At 34.5% G+C, this 21,534-nt stretch overlaps 2 protein-coding genes across 5 annotated transcripts; one reads left to right on the forward strand and one right to left on the reverse strand.

Annotated features, from left to right (window-relative positions):
- Positions 1-3,651: 3,651 nt before the first annotated feature.
- Positions 3,652-9,150, reverse strand: LOC101894573 (translation initiation factor IF-2, mitochondrial). Its single transcript, XM_005176060.4, has 9 exons — positions 9,002-9,150; positions 8,760-8,892; positions 8,581-8,704; positions 6,296-6,817; positions 6,187-6,236; positions 5,909-6,123; positions 4,953-5,157; positions 4,225-4,882; positions 3,652-4,157 (listed from the first exon to the last, which is right to left on the reverse strand). Exons 1-9 carry the CDS (start codon positions 9,013-9,015, stop codon positions 3,985-3,987), a joined length of 2,094 nt encoding a protein of 697 aa, XP_005176117.1. The 5' UTR covers positions 9,016-9,150; the 3' UTR covers positions 3,652-3,984.
- Positions 9,151-10,114: 964 nt separating this feature from the next.
- LOC101894307 (205 kDa microtubule-associated protein) lies at positions 10,115-19,736 on the forward strand. Of its 4 annotated transcripts, none has more exons than XM_005176058.4 (3): positions 10,115-10,271; positions 10,754-12,807; positions 16,369-19,736. In XM_005176058.4, exons 2-3 carry the CDS (start codon positions 10,957-10,959, stop codon positions 18,640-18,642), a joined length of 4,125 nt encoding a protein of 1,374 aa, XP_005176115.1. In that variant the 5' UTR covers positions 10,115-10,271; positions 10,754-10,956; the 3' UTR covers positions 18,643-19,736. The 4 variants fall into 4 exon arrangements, with proteins under 4 accessions (XP_005176115.1, XP_005176116.1, XP_011295012.1 ...); XM_005176059.3 differs by having other exon boundaries at positions 10,122-10,183; XM_011296710.3 differs by lacking the exon at positions 10,115-10,271 and adding an exon at positions 10,329-10,615.
- The last annotated feature ends 1,798 nt before the right edge of the window (positions 19,737-21,534 follow it).

The raw sequence follows: 21,534 nt of genomic DNA on the forward strand, positions 1-21,534 counted from the left end.
AATTCAAAACTAAAGCTATGTTTTAGCATTTCTTATCGCGGTATAAGTTCTCAAATTCAAACAAAACACACTTCCGGTTAAAATATTCAAATTGTTGATTTACACTCAAATCCGTTTTATATAATTAGAAACAACAACAGCAAGAAATTGAAAAAAAAATAACTAAACGGTTCATTGAAAAATAATACTTTCGAATAAGTGTTTGGTTTTTTTTTTTTTTTTTTTTTTTTTTTGTTATTCATTCAACAACTAATATTTACAACAACCACACCAGCTACAAACGCCAATGGACGGCAGTCACCCTTCACCCACATGTTGGCTAGCTGTTTAGGATAACAGGCCCCATTGCCCGGCAAATAAGCGATACAAGGAAACGAGATCACTGTGAGCGGAACTAACAACTGATAACGGCGAAACAACTGTTGCGCTGCAGCCACAGAACTCAGAATCTGCGACGTCTCGTTGTTCACTGCATGAAGTAACCATGATCGTTACTTTTCTTAAATGTATGCTTCAATGTAAGCACATACATGCACACCACTGTACACATTTACAAGAATCGTTGAAAACAACAAATATTTTATCGGAGTTAGAAAAATGGGTCACCATGCGAAGTAATCTTGACGTCTTGCATGTTAATGATGATGAAACGAGAAAATTCATTCATAAACTCTGAATAAGCTGTAAAATATTGATTGATGCAGTGCAGAAGTCGTGCCATATTTACAAAAAGTTGCCAAAATAACCAATTGTCACATGCACCTAATATAAACACACCTTGATTTGTTTCCCGTGCGTGCGACTATTTTACATAAAACCCCATGGTACAATGATTATAGGATAGAATCAAAATCCATATTTTGATATAAAGCTTTACTCAAATAGTATTCCTAATGTTTATATGTATGTAGTTTGATAACCATTTGAAATTAATAATTTTTTTCCACGATTTCTAGCAACTCTTTAATTTAGGAACACATTTTATTAAACCCTCATTTGTTGGAAATAAAATTGAAATGCTATTACTTTCAACAACATAAAATTGCATGGACACCAAATAGTAAATTCACATTTTTGCAATACTTTTTAATATTTTGTTTTTATATTTGAATATTGTTTAATCATCGCCATACTTAGCCTTTTCTCCCGTTCTCTCCTAATGAAAGCTGTAATTTATTTGTTTTCTAATAATAAATTTGAATAATTGGATAATTAGCTGTGGAATGTGGGAACTAGATATTAGGTGTGCCTGGTTACTTTTCCTGCAGGAATTGTCCAGCAACATCTTTCTGAGAGAGTAAGGTAGTTTTATTCTCTTTTGCAAGGAAATTGCGAAAAGTAAACAGACGGTATTCCTGCAGAAGCTTGCAAAAAATCAGCTGATTTGTCAAAACAAACCAATTTGTCCCCCATTAAAAGAATTAAACGAAAGGAACCACTACCAATTTCACAAGTTTTATAAATAAAAAGGAAATTGGCGATAAAATAAAAATATGAGCACTAAAAGGAAGATAGATTTGATGTGTTCCGCGGTATCCTTTAAACCTGTTGCTAATGGCATTTGTCTAAAAATGTTGGGAATAGTCTTTTATTTTCTTATTACATATTAATATTTACGTTTTTCACATTTTGTAAAGTTGTTCTCCAAAAACAATTAGTCTTGTTAATTCCAAAACAATATTTTCAAATTAAATGCACAAAAAGAAATAAATAAACAATAGAAAACATCTGATTGAATGTCGATGAAGAAAGAAGAAATTTTTCCAGCAAGAATTTGCAAACTCTCACTGAAAGAACTGTCAAAATTTCTCTCTCCAACCGCTCTCTTTTGCAGAACTTTCGGGTTAACAGACGACTTCCAGTAACAATTTGTAACAATTGTTACAAATTTTAGGGTAACCAGACACACCTATTGTGGCACAGTAGAAATCCAACAAGGGTTTTATACACGGCAATTTGGCCTCAATAATTCTTGATTCAAAAAATATTTCCAGGCATTTCCCCAAGCGACAAAATGTTTCATTTGAAGTAGCCAGATTTGCCCAGTATTTACATAGGAAAGTCACTTTCAGGCGTAACTGCCTATATGTATAATAGTATAGAATTCATATTGTTGGCCATTAATCTTAAAATTTCATTTTTGTCCTCGTACGGAAAATTTGTATGTAACATTTGGGTGTTCCCTAATTTGCTTCAAGCTGTTTTCTTATTGATATGGAAAACTGAAGGGTCTTAAAAGTATTCTAATAACTACATAAGGAATTGAATGAAAAATAGGTTATGCAGCATTACCCATGGTACAATGAAGAGAAGGTAGGTCAACTTTGAAAAAATTGCAAGTATAGGGGTCTACCTGTTTGGCTTGTAATGTCAGAATTACTATCAAAACAATAAAAAAGCAAACAACTTGTTGCATTAATTTTGAATAAGTAATTTAAAACCGCGAAAACTGAATGAATGGTCAAAATTTCTTTTTAATATCATGTTCCATATATCTCTTATGGTTTATTTCGCGACAAAAACTGTAGATTTTGTCGATGCATTCGTTGCAATAAGCATTTTGAAAACATCCGAATTTGAATATTTTCTGAACAATTTTTTATTATTGAAAAGAAGACACACACATAAGCAAATGAAGTTGACATATTAAGCCAGAAAAATAAAATAAAATAACTGATCCCCGCAAGCCACAGCTATCTGCGACAAGATTAAAAGTAGGGACAAGGTTCTCAGGGCGCTAGCCGGCAGCTCTTGGGTTGCGGAAGGAAGCCTTGTTGACCTCTTATAAAGCGATAAGTCGGTCTGTGGTCAGCTATGCGGCTCCAGTGTGGTCTGCGAATACTAGGGCTACGCAGTGGAAGCACATCCAGACCTGCAAGAATGTTGCTATGAGAACTGCGACAGGGTGCCTCCTCATGAGACCAGTGGATCATCTTCATGAGGAGGCTAAAGTCTTTCTCTTGTCTCAGCATAATCATATGCATTCATTGCAGTACCTGCTTGGGTGTTACCGTGAGAGTCATCCCAACCAACATATGGTGGATACAACTCCCCCACCCAGACGTGTCAGGAAGGACATACACGATTTAGAGAGGGAGGTCCAACGCTATAAGAGAGAACCTCTAGGTCTGAGTGGTATTCATACCGATGCAGTCATAAATGCTATCAGCAATTACAGGATCAATGCCATCCTCGGAGTCTACCCCCATCCATTGCAACATTGACAGAATTTATTTTTCCCTTTTGTGTGTTGAATATAGGAATGAATAAAAGAAAAATGTGAATGTTTGTAATTGGAGAATATTGGAAAATCATACATTTTTACTATTTGGTTGGTTTTAAGATATGAACCATAATATTGTGAAAGTTGAATATTTGTCTAGGGTACACCGAATTTTGGCTAGACTTACAATCTGCCAAAAAAGTTTCAAAAAGATAATTGTCGCTCAATGAACTATTGTAGATTACTAGCATTTTCGTAAAGGCCTCAGCTCACTATTAAACTTGCTGCACAGCCCATAAACACCTACTTGTATGTATGAGTTTGAACAGGATGTGACATGTGACCCATATTTCAAAATTGGAATTTTTCGCCAAAAACGGTTTTATCGATTGTACATCAAGATTCATAATAAACAAAAGAATAATGAATAATATGGGAATTTAAAAGTATACATATTTATTTGTAAAACAAACAACAATCATTAACATCTCGCTAATTTTACCTACATTTTGGAAAAAAGGCAGCAGTACATAATATATATTTCATATACATAAGAATTCATATGTTGTTGTCGAGTTTTATTTTTTGAAGTATTACGCTATCTTCGAATTATACAACGCAAAAACATTTGGGGCCATTCAAATCCTGGATCCCAAACAGTTTTCTGTGGTTCCGTGCGTGTGGAGTAGCAAACAAGAACATCGCCAGCTTGTGTTATAACTTTGGAGTCTTGTAGTATAACTTTGGAGTCGTTGGGCCCATTAAAATCCAGGGTCCCAATCAGTTTTCTGTGGTTCCGAGCGTGTGGAGTAGCAAACAAGAATATCGCCAGCTTGTGGTATAACTTTGGAGTCTTTGAGACGCAGACCACATTCCACATCTTTTTTAATAGTGTCCACTTCATTCTTAAGGTGACGCATGGATTCCAACGTGCCTATAAATAATTCCAAATTCAAGCATTGACGTAAATTAAAAAAAATATTGAAAATATATATTGTTACCATCATATACAATTTCGCCGTTCCTAACAAGCCGGAATTTTTGGGATTTTTTCAGGACACCTTTTGTACATCGACTTCCAGCAACCGGCACTTCCTTTCGCCCCTCGGAAATTGAAAACATCTGAAGAACGTTGGCTTCTCCCAGGATCTCTTCAACTTCTACTGGTGGTAACTTACTGCTTATTTCCTCTTTCAAGTCGTCAATTAAACGGTAAATAATATTACACAAGCGTATGGGCACGTCGCTTGTAATTTTTGCGGGTGGTTCTACAGCAAACGCATAAATAATGGCATTAAAAGATTTCGCCAATTCGACGTCGGATTCAGATACATTGCCAACGCCATAATGAACAATGTCGAGACGACATTTGTCGTGTCCTGTATATGTTTCTAAAACATCTAAAATTGCCTCTACGGATCCATGTACGTCTCCTTTCACAATAACACTCACGCGCGGAATGCCATCGTCGTCCAACACTTCCTTAGCACGAGGACCCTGTCTTAAACGAAATCTTCCCGCTAGGCGACGAGCATCTCGTTCGGCACGGTACTTTGCTAAGTGTTCTTCTTCTTTTTTGCGGATTTCTTCTAAACTCTGTTCAGCTTTCTCCTTTTGAGCTTCATGTTGGCGGTATCTTAGGACAGAGCTGGCTTTTTTCTGTAAAGTTTAAAACATCTGTATTAGAAGGCAAACAGTTGTACCTCCTAAAACCAACGAAAATACTTACCTCAGATTCGACTTCTAAAATTAAATCACCAGCCAATGGCAACTCTCTCCATCCAAGGATCTCAACGGGTGTTCCTGGTTCGGCCTTATCCATCGGTTTACCATTATGATCGAATAGTCCTCGGACTTTGGCATGTGCCAGACCGCTTACGAGAACAGAGCCCTTACGCAGAGTTCCCCTTTTGACAATCGCCGTCGAAAGCTTTCTTGAAATTAAAAATAATTATTAAAAAAATTTAAAGCAAACATATAGAAAATGTTTTTACTGCAGTTGTTGTTTTCGAAAATATGTTGTCCCAGACTAAGTATTCATTCATTTCATTAAGATTGATACGTGTCCCAGAATAGGAAAAGTCTTGCGATATATTACGTTTCATATTAGAGGAGAATTAACAGGGAGATAATTAGATGGAGTTGAAATAATTAATTAGAGCACCATTTGAAGGTATAGAAAATAACAACTAAGGTAAAGACATAGTCCTATCGAAATTAAATAAAACTAAATCTCGAATTACAACTGAAATAATTCGAATATTACGAATTAAATAAAAAAAATATTCGAACAACAACTTAAAACGGTGTGGCCTTGTAAATCTATGTCGCGTAAAAATTAAATCACATTTAGTTGTATGGCTTACTGAAGCCGACAATTAAAATACTGTCCTATACCACTACATTTTGAGGTGACATAAAACAATTTATATGATTTTGAGATGAAAAATGGTACTAATATCTAAATCTTTTTTAATTCGTTCTCCAATTTTAAATTGTTAGAGCTTATAATTAATGGATTAATTCGTTTTCTGTAAATACTGATATACTTAGCGTATTGGACATTTTGGACAAGTATGCTTTTGGTCGATTTCTTGAAACATTTCAGATGGTCTTGTCTCTGAAATGTTTGTGAAACACCTTAATATTGATTCAGATAAAACTAAGGAGGTTTAAGAAACATACCCTCTTCTTTGATCAGTCTTCGATTCAACAACGACACCCTCCATTAATCCGGAATAATCGCTTTTCAAACCCATTATTGTCGCTTGGGTACTAACTGCTTCTGCCAATAAATCAAGGTTGGTCCCCTTTAAAGCGGAAATCGGTATGACCTGGATGTCCCCACCAAAGTCCTCCAGAGCCAATCCCATTTGGTATAGCTCGCGCTTTGTCTTTTCCTGAAAATGAGCAAATTTGCCATAAGCAAACGTTCGAAGAGTCTATGTGTTAAAAGTACTCACAATATCTGCCTCGGGTTTGTCGATCTTGTTGATAGCCACAATTACAGGAACTTTAAAATATGAGAAATGATAAAATGTATAAAAATATCAACAACTATTTTGAATCTACCTTGAGCCTCTTTTGCCAGTGATATAACTTCTTTTGTTTGAGCCATTACCCCATCTTCCGCTGCAACAACCAACACTATTATATCGGTTGCAACTGCTCCCCTTGCTCGCATAGAACTGAATGCAGCATGTCCCGGAGTGTCGAGGAAAGTTACCTTTTCGCCATTTTCCAAAGTAACTGTAAATGCTCCTATATGTTGTGTTATGCCGCCAGCTTCACCGGATGCCACATTGGCTCCTCTCAGAGAATCCAGTAGAGTAGTCTTTCCGTGATCAACGTGCCCCATTACTGTTACTACTGGGGGACGTGGTTTCAATAGATCTGATGGGGCAGGTGGCCTTGGTGTCACATCTTTATCCTTCATCTCATTGTCCCCACTAATAAGCGTTGGCTCAGCGACAATGCGAATGCGAGTACCGAGCTTTTTGGCAATTTCTTGTATGATTTTGATGTCATGCAATTGGGCAGTCGGCTCAATATTGTCGGCGTCCTTGACAAAGAGCATAGCTTCCTGTACGTCCTCTGGAAATTCATAATCCATTGAACAATGTTACAAAAACATCGCAAATATATGCAACTACAAATGAGTTTGTTTAAGGTTGAAGAACGCTACAAAAATTTTGAAGTTTCAAAGTCACTTTATTACCCTATAGCCCATGTTGCAATGCATGCCAAGTAGGACAAGTTAAGTTCAAGGACATGTCAGGTATTCATTGTCAAATCATATTCTACTTATAAATTAACATTAGAATTTGTTGCAAGCATTCGCCTACCATGTATTCCTTGTAAACCATGGTACAATAACGGAAAGTAAAATAAAGCTACCTACTGAGTAAATTTTTTTCTTTTGATGCCTCTATTCTGCCGTTACAGTTTGTTACACAGTTTGTTTATGTGTTTATTTTGAATAGTAAGGGAAACTATTTAAATATACTTCATATTCGGTTGCAACCCCATGTAGGTGTTTGAGACTGAACAATATTGTCCTTCTCTCTTGGACTCAATTTTGCGGATTAACCCCAAAATTACATTCACGTTTTGTGGTTTTCCCCACAATACAAGATTTTTGTGACAAATGTAAAATAAACAATACCAACTGTTGCATGTTTGACATAATACAACTCTAGTACAGAGCTGCATTCTTCTAAATTCAATCCTACTAAAAAGAAACGTTTGGCAATCATTCAAAAAAAAATACCCTTAGCACAAGTACAGGTTAACATTGTAAAGATATGATTGCACGAGGTTATATGTTTACAACTTTGAATTATAAAAATTGTGAGACATTCTGTAAAGTTTTTTCATTTTTGATGGAATTCACGCAAAAATATAAATGTCATGAATTCGGCTCCTTTGCGACAGATTAAAATATAGATGAAAATCAATTTTTGCTTGCTGATTTTTGATTTATAAAATGAAAATTCTGGTGAAAACAACTGATTTTCACTTCTAACAATAGATATTTGGTCGTTTCTACCGAAAATTTCAATTATATCAAGCTAAAGCTAAAATTAATTTCGAACGAAATTTTTCCAACAATGTGCGTTTCTTCCAATCATTGATTTTTAAAATATTTGGTTTTTATTTCCTACAATTCGGGCACACTTAGAAAAAAATGTTATCAGCTGGTAGCTCAACTTTTCCTTTTTATTGTACCATGGGCGAAGTGGTACCAGAAAATAACTTTATTTGAAGTGAGTAGAATAATTTTGCTCATTGCGGAAAACAAGATTTGACATTCAAATTGGAAATGTGGGTGTCCGGTTAAAATTTAGTTGCAATTATGGCAAGTTTATTTGCATTAAGACAATGTTTATAGAAGAAAGGAAAGAGGACAAAAATAATAATAGTATTATTACTCACAACCATTATAAATAATAATTATAACTTTCATAAAACGCTAAATTATTCCCCATTGTTTATGTAAATTGGAATTTGTAGGTACAAGTTGTCAATAGCTGACAATAATTGTACGTCGGAATACCAACTTAAACTTTCTAACTTATTGAGCACTTCTAGCAATATAACTTTATTTAACACCAGGGGGTGGGGCCACCGACATCAAGTGCCCACAACATGATTAGTGTTGTAGAAAGCTGCAACAACTAAATCAGCATAATTATTCCAACTATGTGTAGTGGACATGTTTTTTTTATATATTTATATTCAATTAAGAGTTACCTAGCCCATAGGGCCATGGCCATGTGATTGAAAATCCATAAACAATATTACGATGTACCAAGTTAAATGATCAGAATGGAATGCAATTCATGTTTATTGCTTACCTATAGATCTATTCATAGAATCTGCTAATTGTTTAACAGTAATGTGCCTCCAAATATCAACAGTTCCTTGAAGATCAACAACGTTCTTCTTTTTAGGAGAATACTCTATAATTTTTGGAGATTTCTGTAATAAAAACATAATCATATTAATTGAAGTTCATTATAAAAAAAATACTAACCTTCTCTTCGGCAGTTTTCCTTCGCTTCCATCTTATTTCACAAGTGGCAATTCTTCTTGCCATTGGCAGGGTACATTGACGACATGATGTGAGGTTAGAGACTGGGCTTAACCGGCGAATGATGTTCAAAGACCTAGAATGTGAAGTGGCATAGTACTAAATGTGAAACAACAACTACGCCGTAATGTTTAATAAATAGCAGACACACTTGTCAATTTTAACATTTTTATTTAAACATTTACCGAATTACAATCATAATCCTTCAGATGTTTACGTAAATTAATGACATTACTTATCCATTGTGTTTACATTTGAAAAGAAAGTCCAAAGATAGCAAACGGTTGAAATACGGCGGCAAATTTCATTGCCGTCTTTCTGTGGCATATGACGGCTTCGTCGACGATTGATTTGGTGGCTTATAGCATGTTTCCATTGACATTGGAACAAAAAAGTTCACTTAAAAGAAAGGTATGAGTACAATTTTTATGTTTTTTTTTTGTAATAAAAAATAATTGCTTGTATTAATCTGCTAGTTTTGTATTTTTTTTTTTTTTGTATCATTAAGGAAAAATCGGTTATTTAGTAAAAAGTTTTATGTTCTTGCAGTTCAAATTTATAATATTGGCGTAATAAAAATTAAATTAATAAAAAAAAAAAAATAGATGACGCCTTCACCATCATTGATGTATGTTAACGGCACTGGTATTCTCTTTTTACATTTTTGACAAGAGAGGGTAAAAATAAGAGAACAAAATTGGAATTCAAATTGATTCCACAAATCGCACTCCACATAATTTTTGTTTTGCATATATATAAGGCGAATTAAAATTACAACTTTTCTTTTGACATATGAAATTTTATATACTGTACTCATGATTTCCATGTGTCACACGATATGGGCAACTTCTACATATGGAAAATTTGCCATTATATATGTATGAAACATTTCGTCTGATAGAGCTTTTATTGTAAAAACATAATAACAATAAATGTTGGAATTTTTCCACAAAATTGAATTCAACATAGAAAAACAATATTGATTTATCCCGAAATTGTAGTATGCATTAAATTAGAAAATACAAATTTTTTGAACTTAATTTTATATATTTTCATTTGTTGAATTTGTTATTCGAAACAATACATACACATATACAAAATGTGTTATTTTGCCATAATTAATTCACACTTATGTCGGCGAATTATAATTCTTTTTCGCTCTATCTGCCCTACCCGCAGATTTTGTCATTGTGATTCGCTTGCAGAGTCGCTTTCTTGTAGCAGTTCGCCGACAAAATGAACTTTTCAATAGGCCTTGCGTTCGGCAAAAGTCTATATATAGGAGATATGATTTTTTATCCCTTTTATTCTTCCACTTCAGTTCATTGTGTGCTTGTGTGGTTGGTTAAAGCGTATTCGTTGATTTTGTAAGGAGTTTGAGAGAGGAATTGTTTAATAATTAAACAATTACATACACATTTATATGGACAAATAAAAAGCGCAACAAGACATACAGTGAGTTTGAAGTGCATTAACATTAAGGAAAAAAAACTCAAAGTAGTCGGCAAAATTTGAACATTGCCAAACCAGAAAAGAGAAGAGAAAAAGTAGGCGCGTCTTTTCAAATGCTCTCCATTGGCAAATTAACTATTTAAAAATAGCCAAAAGTTCATTCAGTGATGCTGGTGGTCTTGGTTAAAAAAAAAAGTTTCCCGAAGTGTATTTGCCTGTAGGATACAAAATACGTCTTCCTCTTGAACGTTATACAGATTTTTCATTGCGTGCAAAATATATGTGTATGTAAAAATAGATATATAAAGAATAGAAGACATTTTAAAAGAGAATCGGCAAAATAGAAGGTGAATCACGCGAAGCAAATTTTGCTTGCATTTGCTGCGAGCGAGCGAGTGAACAGTCATTTGAAATTGAAATATATTTATAATTAATATAGTCATATTAGTAAGTAATTTTTTTGTTTTTTTCTTTCCTCTATGTAGGTTGTAGGAAAGAAGGACAATTTGTAGAAGAAGGAACAAAAGGAATAACAAGAAAGAACCAACGAAACAAATTGGTGGCGCAGGACAACAGTGGATTGCGAAATTGAAAAAATTAGGTGTAAACTGCTTTGAAGAAAGAGAGAAGAAGGGATCGGCTCAAGCGAAAGAAAGGAGTTGCTGACTCGAGTGTACATTTAAGTAAAATGGAGGACCATGAAATAATGGATCAATTATTAGAACATAGACAACAAAATTTTGTCATAGATAATATGAATGCTGTTGCCGGCTGTGGTGGTATTGGGGTTGGTGATGTTAGCAGTGGTGGCGAAATCTTGGGCGTTAAATACGACGAACAACTTCAAGCCGAAGAACATGACGTTGGCGATGATGACGAATTGAAGTACGTTAAAGAAGTGCAACAGAGCGAAAAACAACAGACGGGTGGCAAAGACTTTGGTGATTACAACAGCGGCAATGAGTTGGCAGAAAATGAAGAGGCAACACACAAATACAAAATTGGCCATGGCGATGTTGCTGTTGACATGAAAGATGAAAAAGAAATCGCAAATGTTGTGAGTACTTTTACCACCAGTACCAATTCCAACGACGAAAACAATGGAATTAGCAATACTGAAGAACTGCAACAACAAATAATGGAAAATATCAATAATAATCCTCTAGACATCAATTCCGCACTTGGTTTTGAAAAATCTGATGTGGAGATAGAAGAGATGAAGAAAAATTATCTCAATGGAGGTGATGAGGAAGACATAAGTTCATTGGCCTCAAATGGCACCAGTTCTCTAAGTGAAAACGTGGCACAACATTTTGGAAGCGAAACTGAAAATGTAAAAGAGTCCCTTTTGCCCGATGACGTGCAGACTAAGGACATTTCTACGCCCTTGTATGATATGGACATCCCATTGGAGCCAAATGTCAATGTCGAGGCAACACATTGCCAACTTAATCCGGAAGCAAAAGAATTTGTTCCCAACTTTGGATCTAATCCAGCATCTCCACTTTCACCACACCCTAACGATATTCAATCGTCTAATTTGGATGGTGTAGATTTCTTTGGACAGGCACCATCTGCTGTTCCACGTCGTATACTGGATGACGATGATTTCGTTGCACACAGTCCACGCAAAGGTCGCTGTAACGACATGGATGTTATTTCTTTACCAGCCGAACAGGAATTCGATGAGGAAGCTGATAGACGCCCCCATGAACTAACGCAGGACGAAGTAGTACTGTCAGATAACAATGTACCATACGATATTCCCAACAATGAAGTTGTTAGTAGCGACCCCATATTACAGTTGGCCGAAGATCAAGGACCAGAAACGTCTGTTGATCCCGATGATGACACACCTAAGGAAGAACAATTTGAAAAGATCTCCTTCGTCGAGAATGACGTCATGAAACAGTCAATATACCTGGCAAATGACGAGCCTATTGAAGATGTTTTAAACAGTGTCCAGCCTATACCGACCGAAATCGATAGCGTCAACAATTCATTCATGGATGACTTCACTGGCAACGACATAGTTGGCGAAAAAGAACAACTTCAAACAGAAGAAAAGGAACATATATCTAATTCTCCATCTACCGAAGAAATGCACGTGGAACTGGAAAATGCTCTGCCATCGAATGGCGAAGCTTTTGAAAATCTAATGCCAGAGGAAGACCTCAACAATTATGAGTCAAAAGATACCTTAGAAAATGTCGAAAAGGGAAAACTTCCTTCCTCCCCAGAACTCATACACGATGTAGAGCAAACTCTAGAAACATTGGATGAGAATATTGAACAGAAATATGCTGAAGTTAGCGATGGTCTAGTACAAGGCGATGTTGAAGCTGCATCAAATGCATTACATGTTGACGAGAAACATTTAATGGAGGAAACCAAAGAGACGCCCATAAATACAGTTGAGGAAAAATGTTGCCTGGAGGAACAAATGGACAAAATGTCCATAAATGCAGTTCAGGAAAATAGTGGACTGGAGGAACAAATGGACAAAGTGTCATTGAATGCTGACGGCGAAAGTTTCCAGGTATGTGTATGCTTATCTGCAATTAATAATTTTTCATAACACTAACGTTCTACGAAGATCAAAATATTTACAAAAAACTTTGTCACAATCAGCGAAAAACATGATTTGCTTATAGGAAAATCAATATCCGTAGTTGCAAAGATTTAGTTTAAATGCCGCATAGTAAATCCCCTATGCCATAACAAAAGCTAAAGATACCAGGCTTTTCAATAATGAGTCCTATTTACATATGGATATGGCAATTTAATATTATTATGGATAATTGCGTATCTTGGCAATTATGTTGGATCCTTATTTGGAAAATAATATTGACATCGAACATATTTGTAATATTTTAAATTCCGTGTTTACCTCAAAAACGAACGCCTGTAAATATTTACATTGTAGAAAAATATGGTCAACGTAAAAAACTTCTCAGTTTTATTTGTTGTGGTTATTGTGTATCGAATTAATAATTAATATAGTTGGGCAGAACAATAAATTCAAGGCGAATTCTATTAAGAACAATATTCACATCATACGTACATAGATTTTTAAAAACATTTAATTTAGTTATTTATAAATTTTACTTCAATGTTCATCATTGCGAAATATTTGAGGGCGAATTCAAACTCCAAAAATGTCTTTATTTAAATAAACTTGAAGGACTTCAAATAAGTACAAACCTCAACAAATGTAGTCTTTATCAGCGTTAATAGAAACCTAGCCGATTTGGTCAAGATAGGTTCCAGATACAAGCGCTTCCTTTGCATCTGTAGCTGTTGTTAACCTTCAAGCCCTCGCTACGAAACAATACCATTCTCTTTTAACATGTTATTATCTGTCTGTCATGTGTTTAAATTTTTCGAAACTTAGCTAATATGGACATTTGAAAAACACAAAATACACTAAAACACAATTGTTGCCACATTTCATTCATACATTACTCATTCGCACTTTGTACAAACAAGTAAACTGTGGATATAAATGACCATAGTTATATTACATCCACCACGAATTTCGGATGTTATGCCGACTCTGTTAAAGGTTGTGCTACATACGTTTTAACTATTGCCTTGCTCTGCAGCGTGTGCGGATTTCTATTGGGTCGTACAATTTCATTTGCCGGCATTCATTTAAATGTACTGCAAGCAGTGCTGCTGCTTGGAACACTGTCAGTCTGTTGATGTCATCGTTCGTATTATTTCTAGAAATTTATATGTTTTCACAGTGCGTCTGTGTGTATGTGTCGAACAAGTACGTACATACAAACTACATAACTCCACTCTTTTGTACCAACAATGGTTTTACCAAAAGAAGACATAACAAAATGATGAATAATTGAAATGAGTCAGTAAGAAAAAAAAAAAAAAAAAAAAAAAAAAAATATATATATATATATATATATATATATATATATATATATATATTAAAAATATTATTGATTATTATTTATTATAAAATGATAGCTTGTACCATCTCTACATGATGCATTATTTGGAGAAGGACACGTGATTGGATTGGGATTTTATGTTATTAACTACGGTTTCCAGGAGTAAAAGTGAAAGTCTCGCACAGCATGTCGAATGCCGGCTTTTCGATGTGACTCAGACGTCTTATTACTAATCTATGAATGAATATGTTTGTCTTTCGGTGTCTTGAATTTAAGACACAAATTGCCAAAGCAAAATTGGCTAAGAAAATCAAATTAGAGAAGAATGTGTAATGAACTCATTTCTATGTATCGAAGTGAATTTTAAAGAAAGGCGCCATATTTTACTAATGAAAACCGCAGATATTATGAGTGTGGCGATGTATTTCCTAGACTTGGCGAAAATATAACAAAATAGACAAGTCATTGACCTTTTCAGTCATCAAGCATATGAACTAAGAATGAATATCCACTACGAAAAACGCTTAAATAATATAATATAATTCAGCTGGTCGATTTAAGAAAATAAGAGATTTTTTTATAAATACTTCTCAAGTCGAGGGTGGATCAATTGTAGGGGCCAATGCACGTTTATAACGATTAACATTGCTGTCCATGGAACCATTACTAAAAGTTAGCCATATCCATATCCATTTTTTCTCTAAAAACGGTTCCCTGCAATTCCTAGAAGCGTTACAATATTTTACCTACAGTTTCCCACTATACAAGGTACTGACATGAAAATATGTTTTGATTATTTCTATCACTAAATAGAGTTTTAAATAACATGTAATACAATTAAAAAAGGAAGAAAATCCGTTTTCTGACTCGAATTCACTTATTTGACAGAAGCTCGCTTTAATCGTCGGCCTGATTTTCAAATTTTTGAATTACTTAAAGAATCAACTATGTTTAGGCTATTCATTCTCTATAAACTTGGCAATCACAAAGTTGTAAATAATAAAATATACAAAACATTTAGCTGGTGTTGCCCTATTTTTTGCCTTGACTTAAATCATAAAATACACATAGATGAAATATTTTTATTTTGCCTGGCTGAACGTATTGATTAAGCGAAAGTTTGAGAAAACATTAATTCTTTGGTAACAAACTCCAACAGAATATGTGTGAAACACAACTTAAAAATTGCAATGCTCAAATCACACTTTTTCTGACAATATTTGCAGTTGCTGCAGAATTATTTGCATATTATTTTATTTTTCCACTCAGTCTTAATACAAAAGCATACAAGGTCAGTAAATTATATTAACGAAGTATTTATAAACATCTATGCAATCGACTGCTACAAAAAAAAAAAACTAAAATACGAGGTTTTGCTGGTTTAACCTCGTTTATAAAGATTTATTTATTTGGACATGTAAATGTTATTCCTCATAACATATATAACATAATAGAGTAGGTCCGATCTCTTTAAATTGAAATTCAATAATTTTATTTGAGTAGCACCTAATCCTAAATAATTGAATTTTATAATTATTTTCTATGATAGTTTTTTTTAATGAAATTCCTTAATCAATAAGAAATCCAATCCCTTATAAACTTTAAAGTAGTAGTTCCGTAGTAACGATACCTTTTTCTAAACATAAGTTTATATTATGTTAAATATAGAATTTTGGTATACAGTCCATGGTAGCAAGACTGGGTAATTTGTTGTGTAAATAAATTAAATAAAAATAATTTTTGAAAATAATACAATTTTACATTCATTTGTGATTCTTGTTTAAAACGTTCACCGAAGCAATTATATACAATATATCTAGATATATTAAACGTATTCTGGGGTATTCTTTTACTGATTTTGTTTCTTATAGAATATTAAATACTCAGGTTTTGATATATATAGTACATGATATTATGATTAAAATACATATTACAATTTCAAAAACTCTAAGGATTTTGCACATTCATTTAAGATTAAGCAAATAAAATGCCTGAATATTTTCCATTTTAAATAAAGATGATCTTCAATCTTGAGTTAAAGTGAATGAAGAATACCAGTACTCATTCTTTCTCTTTGTCCTATAAATTCTGATTTATTTTACTCTGCATGCTATTTTGTGTATGAAGATATTAAGATTACCGTGATCAATTGAAAATAACGTTTTTTTTTTTTCATTTCTTTTTTTCAGAGAGATGATACTCAATCTTCTGGACATGCCGATGAAAATATTAATGACGAACATAAAACATTGTCAAATTTAGAGGACGATAAAACCCATCAATTGCCAGAAGAGCCAATAGACAAAGTTAATGTCGATGTCTTAACAGTTTCTTCTGAAATTAATGGAGTGGAAACATTGGAGACTGAGAATAAATTTGAGAATAGTTCGCTAATTGGCGTTGGAGAATTGCAGTCTCAAAATGAAAACAATATCAATGTCGACACATCGGATATAAACAACATGTCTAATGAATCCGCTCCCATGTCTCCGGTCGAACCACTAAACTCTCCTATATCGTCAGATAACTACCAACAGAAATATGAACCCGAAGAACCTACACCCGACAATGATCAATGCATTGAAATAACATCCAATCAACTCCAAGTCGATCATCTTTCAGAAGAGGGCCTCAAAGAAATACCATGTGTTGAAAACGTAGAGCAAGCACCTCAAGAGAATGTGATACTTCAAGAAAACTCGGAGTTAGATGTAACTGTAAACAGTGCAACAATGGATTCAATCAACAATGCTTTGGATATTACGAATGAGGCTGCAGGTGCAGTATCCCCACAAAATGAGACGGCAGACTCAATGCTAGAACATACTGTCGACCATGAAAGTCTTGTACATGATAATAGCACTGCTTTCAACACACATGACGACAGTGAAAAAGATCTTAGCGGAGTACATGTCCAATCGGAATTAATAACGGAGCAAATATTAGAACCCGTAGGAAGCCAAGCTATAAACCAATGTGAAATTATTACTTTCGAAGCATCCGAAGATCAGACGAATGTAGAAAGTGTCCCTAAAGAAGAACCAGAATTAAGTAATGAAGAAGTTGTAATAAAGCAAGTCGCGACCGTAGAAGGTGCATCTGAAGAGAAACCACAATTGAAATCTAGTAATGAAGAAGCGATAAATCAAGTCGCACCAGAATTGAAATCTACTAGCGAAGAAGTTGTAGATCAAGTTGCGCCCGTAGTTGCTTCTCTTGCTGAAAAGACTCCGGCGGTATCAACTAACGCAAAATCTGATGATACAAAGAAACCCACATCAAAGGCAATCGCTGGTACTTTAAAAACAAAACCATCAACCGCTACTGCATCTTCAATTAAAAAGACTTCTGCCCCCAAGACTACAACTGGAATTGCTGCTAAACCTAAAACTGGTCCAACCAAACCAAGCAGCGCTGTTTCCGTAGCCGAGAAGAAACCTATTAAAATGGCAGCCTCTGCAGCTGGAGTTGCTGGTGCACGTAAGCCACCGACAACTAGTGTGACCTCTATACATAAATCGACAACGAAAACAACATCGGGTACATCTACAGTTCGTTCAGTAACTTCCACATCCACTGCAAAGACTTCAGTGACCTCTACATCCACTACTAAAACTTTGACAGCCAAGCCGATGACTGCTACCCGCACAACAACAACTTCAACTACTGCACGCAAACCTTTGTCTTCGAATGTCACAACCACTACTAAGTCTCGACCAGTATCTGGAACCGCTTCGACTGCTACCAAACCTACTACTCTTGGAGTTTCAGCAACCACTGCAGCTGCTAAACCTAAAGTAACTTCACCACGCGCCACTTTAACTTCTCAACTGCGTAAGACTGCACCAGGAGCTACAAGTGCAGGCGCCAAAAGTCCAACTAAACAAACAACATCCAGCTCGGTTACTAAAACAGCATCATCAGTTGTCGGTTCGCGAGCTAAAACTACAACTTCCACTACAACAGTCACCACAACAACGAAACAATTCATCGCTCGCCCCGCTCCCAAGACAAACTCATCTGTTGTGGGCTCAACCACAACCACTAATAGGCGACTCACAGTTGGCGGCACCGCCAACGCTTCCACTACCACACAAGCCACGTCGAAGACAACCACGAGTGCTACACAACGAAAATCGTCACCAATAAAACCAGTCGCAGGCAAAACACCAACCAAATCGACTACATCCTCCATTGGTGCTAAAAACCCAATAAAACCTGCAGCAAAATCAAACACTCAAAAATCGGCTGAGACGAAATCGACCACGCAAATGAAATCTGTTGCTGGCGATAAAGAGCTAAACGGAAATGTATCTCCTGACAACGATTCGGCAGTGGAACCACAGCAACCCACTCCAGAGAATACTGAACCAATTGTTCCTAACTCTAGCGAGCCATTCATTCCGGGCGAGGGTGATGGTAACGCCGACCAACAACTGCAAGTTGAAATTAGTAGTGCTTAACACACTCACAAGGAGCTGATTTGTCTTAACTAAAATTGTACTCATCAACAGCTTTTCCAGTAAAAGCATATTGCTTGTAAACGAACCTTATTTGAATCAATTTTAGTGGCAATCTGTAATTGGCCGCCGATCACCAGAGAAATCAATTTGTTCTAAGACTTGTTTAAATGCGAATCATAATGCGCCTCCAAAATTATCGAACTGAAAAAGGTTATTTTTTGATCGCAGACTGATTGCAGAGATCGCCTGAAACTTAATAATTAATGAAAAGTATTTGAAACACATTTATTATACCACAGATGCATACTTAAAGCCGGGTGTTTATTTTAGAAGTGACCTCAATTTCTAGCTGTCCCATCAAAGGGCTACTGCCATTAGTGTAGCCTAACATGTTCGTGCAATAATGCGAATCAAAACAAAAACATCATTTTTATTCAATTTTTTTTTCTCCGGTCGCACGAAAACGGTTAAAAGTCACTTTTAAAGTATCCTACCCCCTAAAAAAAACATCAATACTATTTTCTTAACCGAAAGATGTCTACCAATCATATCTAGAGTAGTTTTCATAACAACAACTTACGTTTACGAAAAACAAAACGAAAAAAAAAATTAATTTATATTTTTATATGCATGCTCTACATACTTAGTCTTCTATAAGCATATTTATATTCTCTAGTACTAATAATCAAACTACTCAACTCTATAGGACTCGTTAAAATGAAAAACACACACACTTACATATTTATATACATCAAAATCAATCATTTCTACCCGTTTGTGTTTCGTTTATTCCATTTATTTATCGAACATAGTTTCAGTTCGTCTCCTTTTCGTTTATTGATTGAATGAGTTATTATTATTTTTAGAGACTGTTATGGTTTTAACTTGATGTGAATTTCGAATCTGTTCCTGTCGAAATGAAACGCCGAAATTCCATTCGAATGTTATTATCTCTCTTTGTTCCCAGTGTATTATTTTTATTTTTATTTTATTCCGTGTTTTATCTACCTTTTTAAAGAAGCAAAAAATTATGTTTTTGTATGCGAGTATTTAAAAATACATATAATATACCTTGTGAAGTAACGTTTACTTAATTTTTGTTTTGTTTTTATTTCTTTTGACCTCTGGAGGTTTGTCGGACGGACGATATGGTTTGAACGAAAATACGTTTGACTATGCTTGAATTTTCACCTTACTTAGTGCCCTATTCTTTGATTTGCCTTACGATATTTTTGAATTTTGTATTCAAATTATTAACAAATAATGTAATGTTTGCATATTCTTATTGATTGCTTAAGTAAATACGATTGTTTCTTTTTTTTAGTATTCTAACTAATATATAATCTAATAATGATTAACATGAAGACGTTTTCTGAAGAAATGCACTCCGATTCCCGAATTTGACTCAAAGAGACTGAAATTGTTTTAAATACTCTATTTATTGCTATTTAAAATATAAAATCGATTCAGAAGACGATTAACAAACCAACATTATTTTAATGTTATGAATTTTTAAGAGTATTCTTCCTCAAAGGCATTTAATATTTGCTGCGTCATATTTGGCGCATTAATAGAAACACAAAGAACAAAATATTTATATCTAGGAAGATTCACATGACATATGAATTAATCAAGACACACTGAAACCTTAAATACGAATAAATGTTGATGAAAAAGTTTTCTGTCTTTATATTGTAGTAGCATTTAATCGGTAAAAGCTACTGGGTCGCTAAATCGTTTTTTAATAATATTAATTTTCTTTTATACTAATAATGGACACATAACATTGGCTGATTCTCAATTAGATGTATGGTTTTGATTGATGACTTTCGGTACCAGCAATTCGATACCGAAAAAAAATCGATCGAAATGTTCACCTTGTGATACTCTCACGACGCAAGAGCGGTAAATAACTCACTGGATCTATTGCGAAAAATAAGCAAGTTTTAAAATTTAAAAATAAAACAGAAATTCGCGTTGCCATAAAAAATATTCTACAATAGAACAGGGGATTATATGTGATTACAAATCGAGTGTTTTCGGTCGAAATCATAAAAAAACACTTCCAATACAATCAAAAGCTTGGAAAACAAATACTCTATTACATATCCTGCAAGAATCTTCTGATTTTTTTTTTTTTTTTTTTAATTAAAGAAGAAATGACAGCTTCGGCTGGGTCGAAATTTTTATACACTCTGCTATTTCTAAGGAAAAATGTCCAAAATGTTCCGTCGAAAAATACCGCTCCAAGGTAGTACCCATTACGAAATTTGAAACAATTCCGGTAAAAAATGTCGCTAATATCATCAAAACACCGAATAAATGAAGTTGCCATTATATGTGGGTTATATTAAGACGAGGACCTACATAGATTGTAGTACTCATTACGAGCTTCAAATATGAAATTTGAAACAATTTGAAATGTCTCTAAAATCATCAAAATACTGAATAGTAGGAGGTATCGTTATACCAGTAATCAGCAGGAACTTCTTGTGCGAATTTTCAGACAATTCCATTAAAAAATTTGGCTACAATTATCAAAATACCGAATACCGGGAGGTACCGTTATATAGGGGATATATGTAATTTAATGCATCATAAGGGGTATAAAAATTCATTGGAAACCATAATAAACAATTCTCTTGAAGGGGTATAGTACTCACAAAGAAAAGTAAAGTACTCAGAAGGAAATCCTTGAGTGAATTTTCAGTCAGTTCCATTAAAAAAAAATTTGGCTAATATCATCAAAATGAAACTGTCTCAAAATTGATTTTAGAACAGCGGTACTCAAAACCGTGTTCTAGAACATGAAGAGAAAAAAGAGATAATTTAAGAGAAAATTAAAATTCTGTTTTTCTTTATATTTTACGGTTATATTTGATTGTTTTTAAA

The sequence above is a fragment of the Musca domestica genome, unplaced genomic scaffold (assembly GCF_030504385.1).
Source record: "Musca domestica strain aabys unplaced genomic scaffold, Musca_domestica.polishedcontigs.V.1.1 33, whole genome shotgun sequence".
NCBI lineage: Eukaryota > Metazoa > Arthropoda > Insecta > Diptera > Muscidae > Musca > Musca domestica.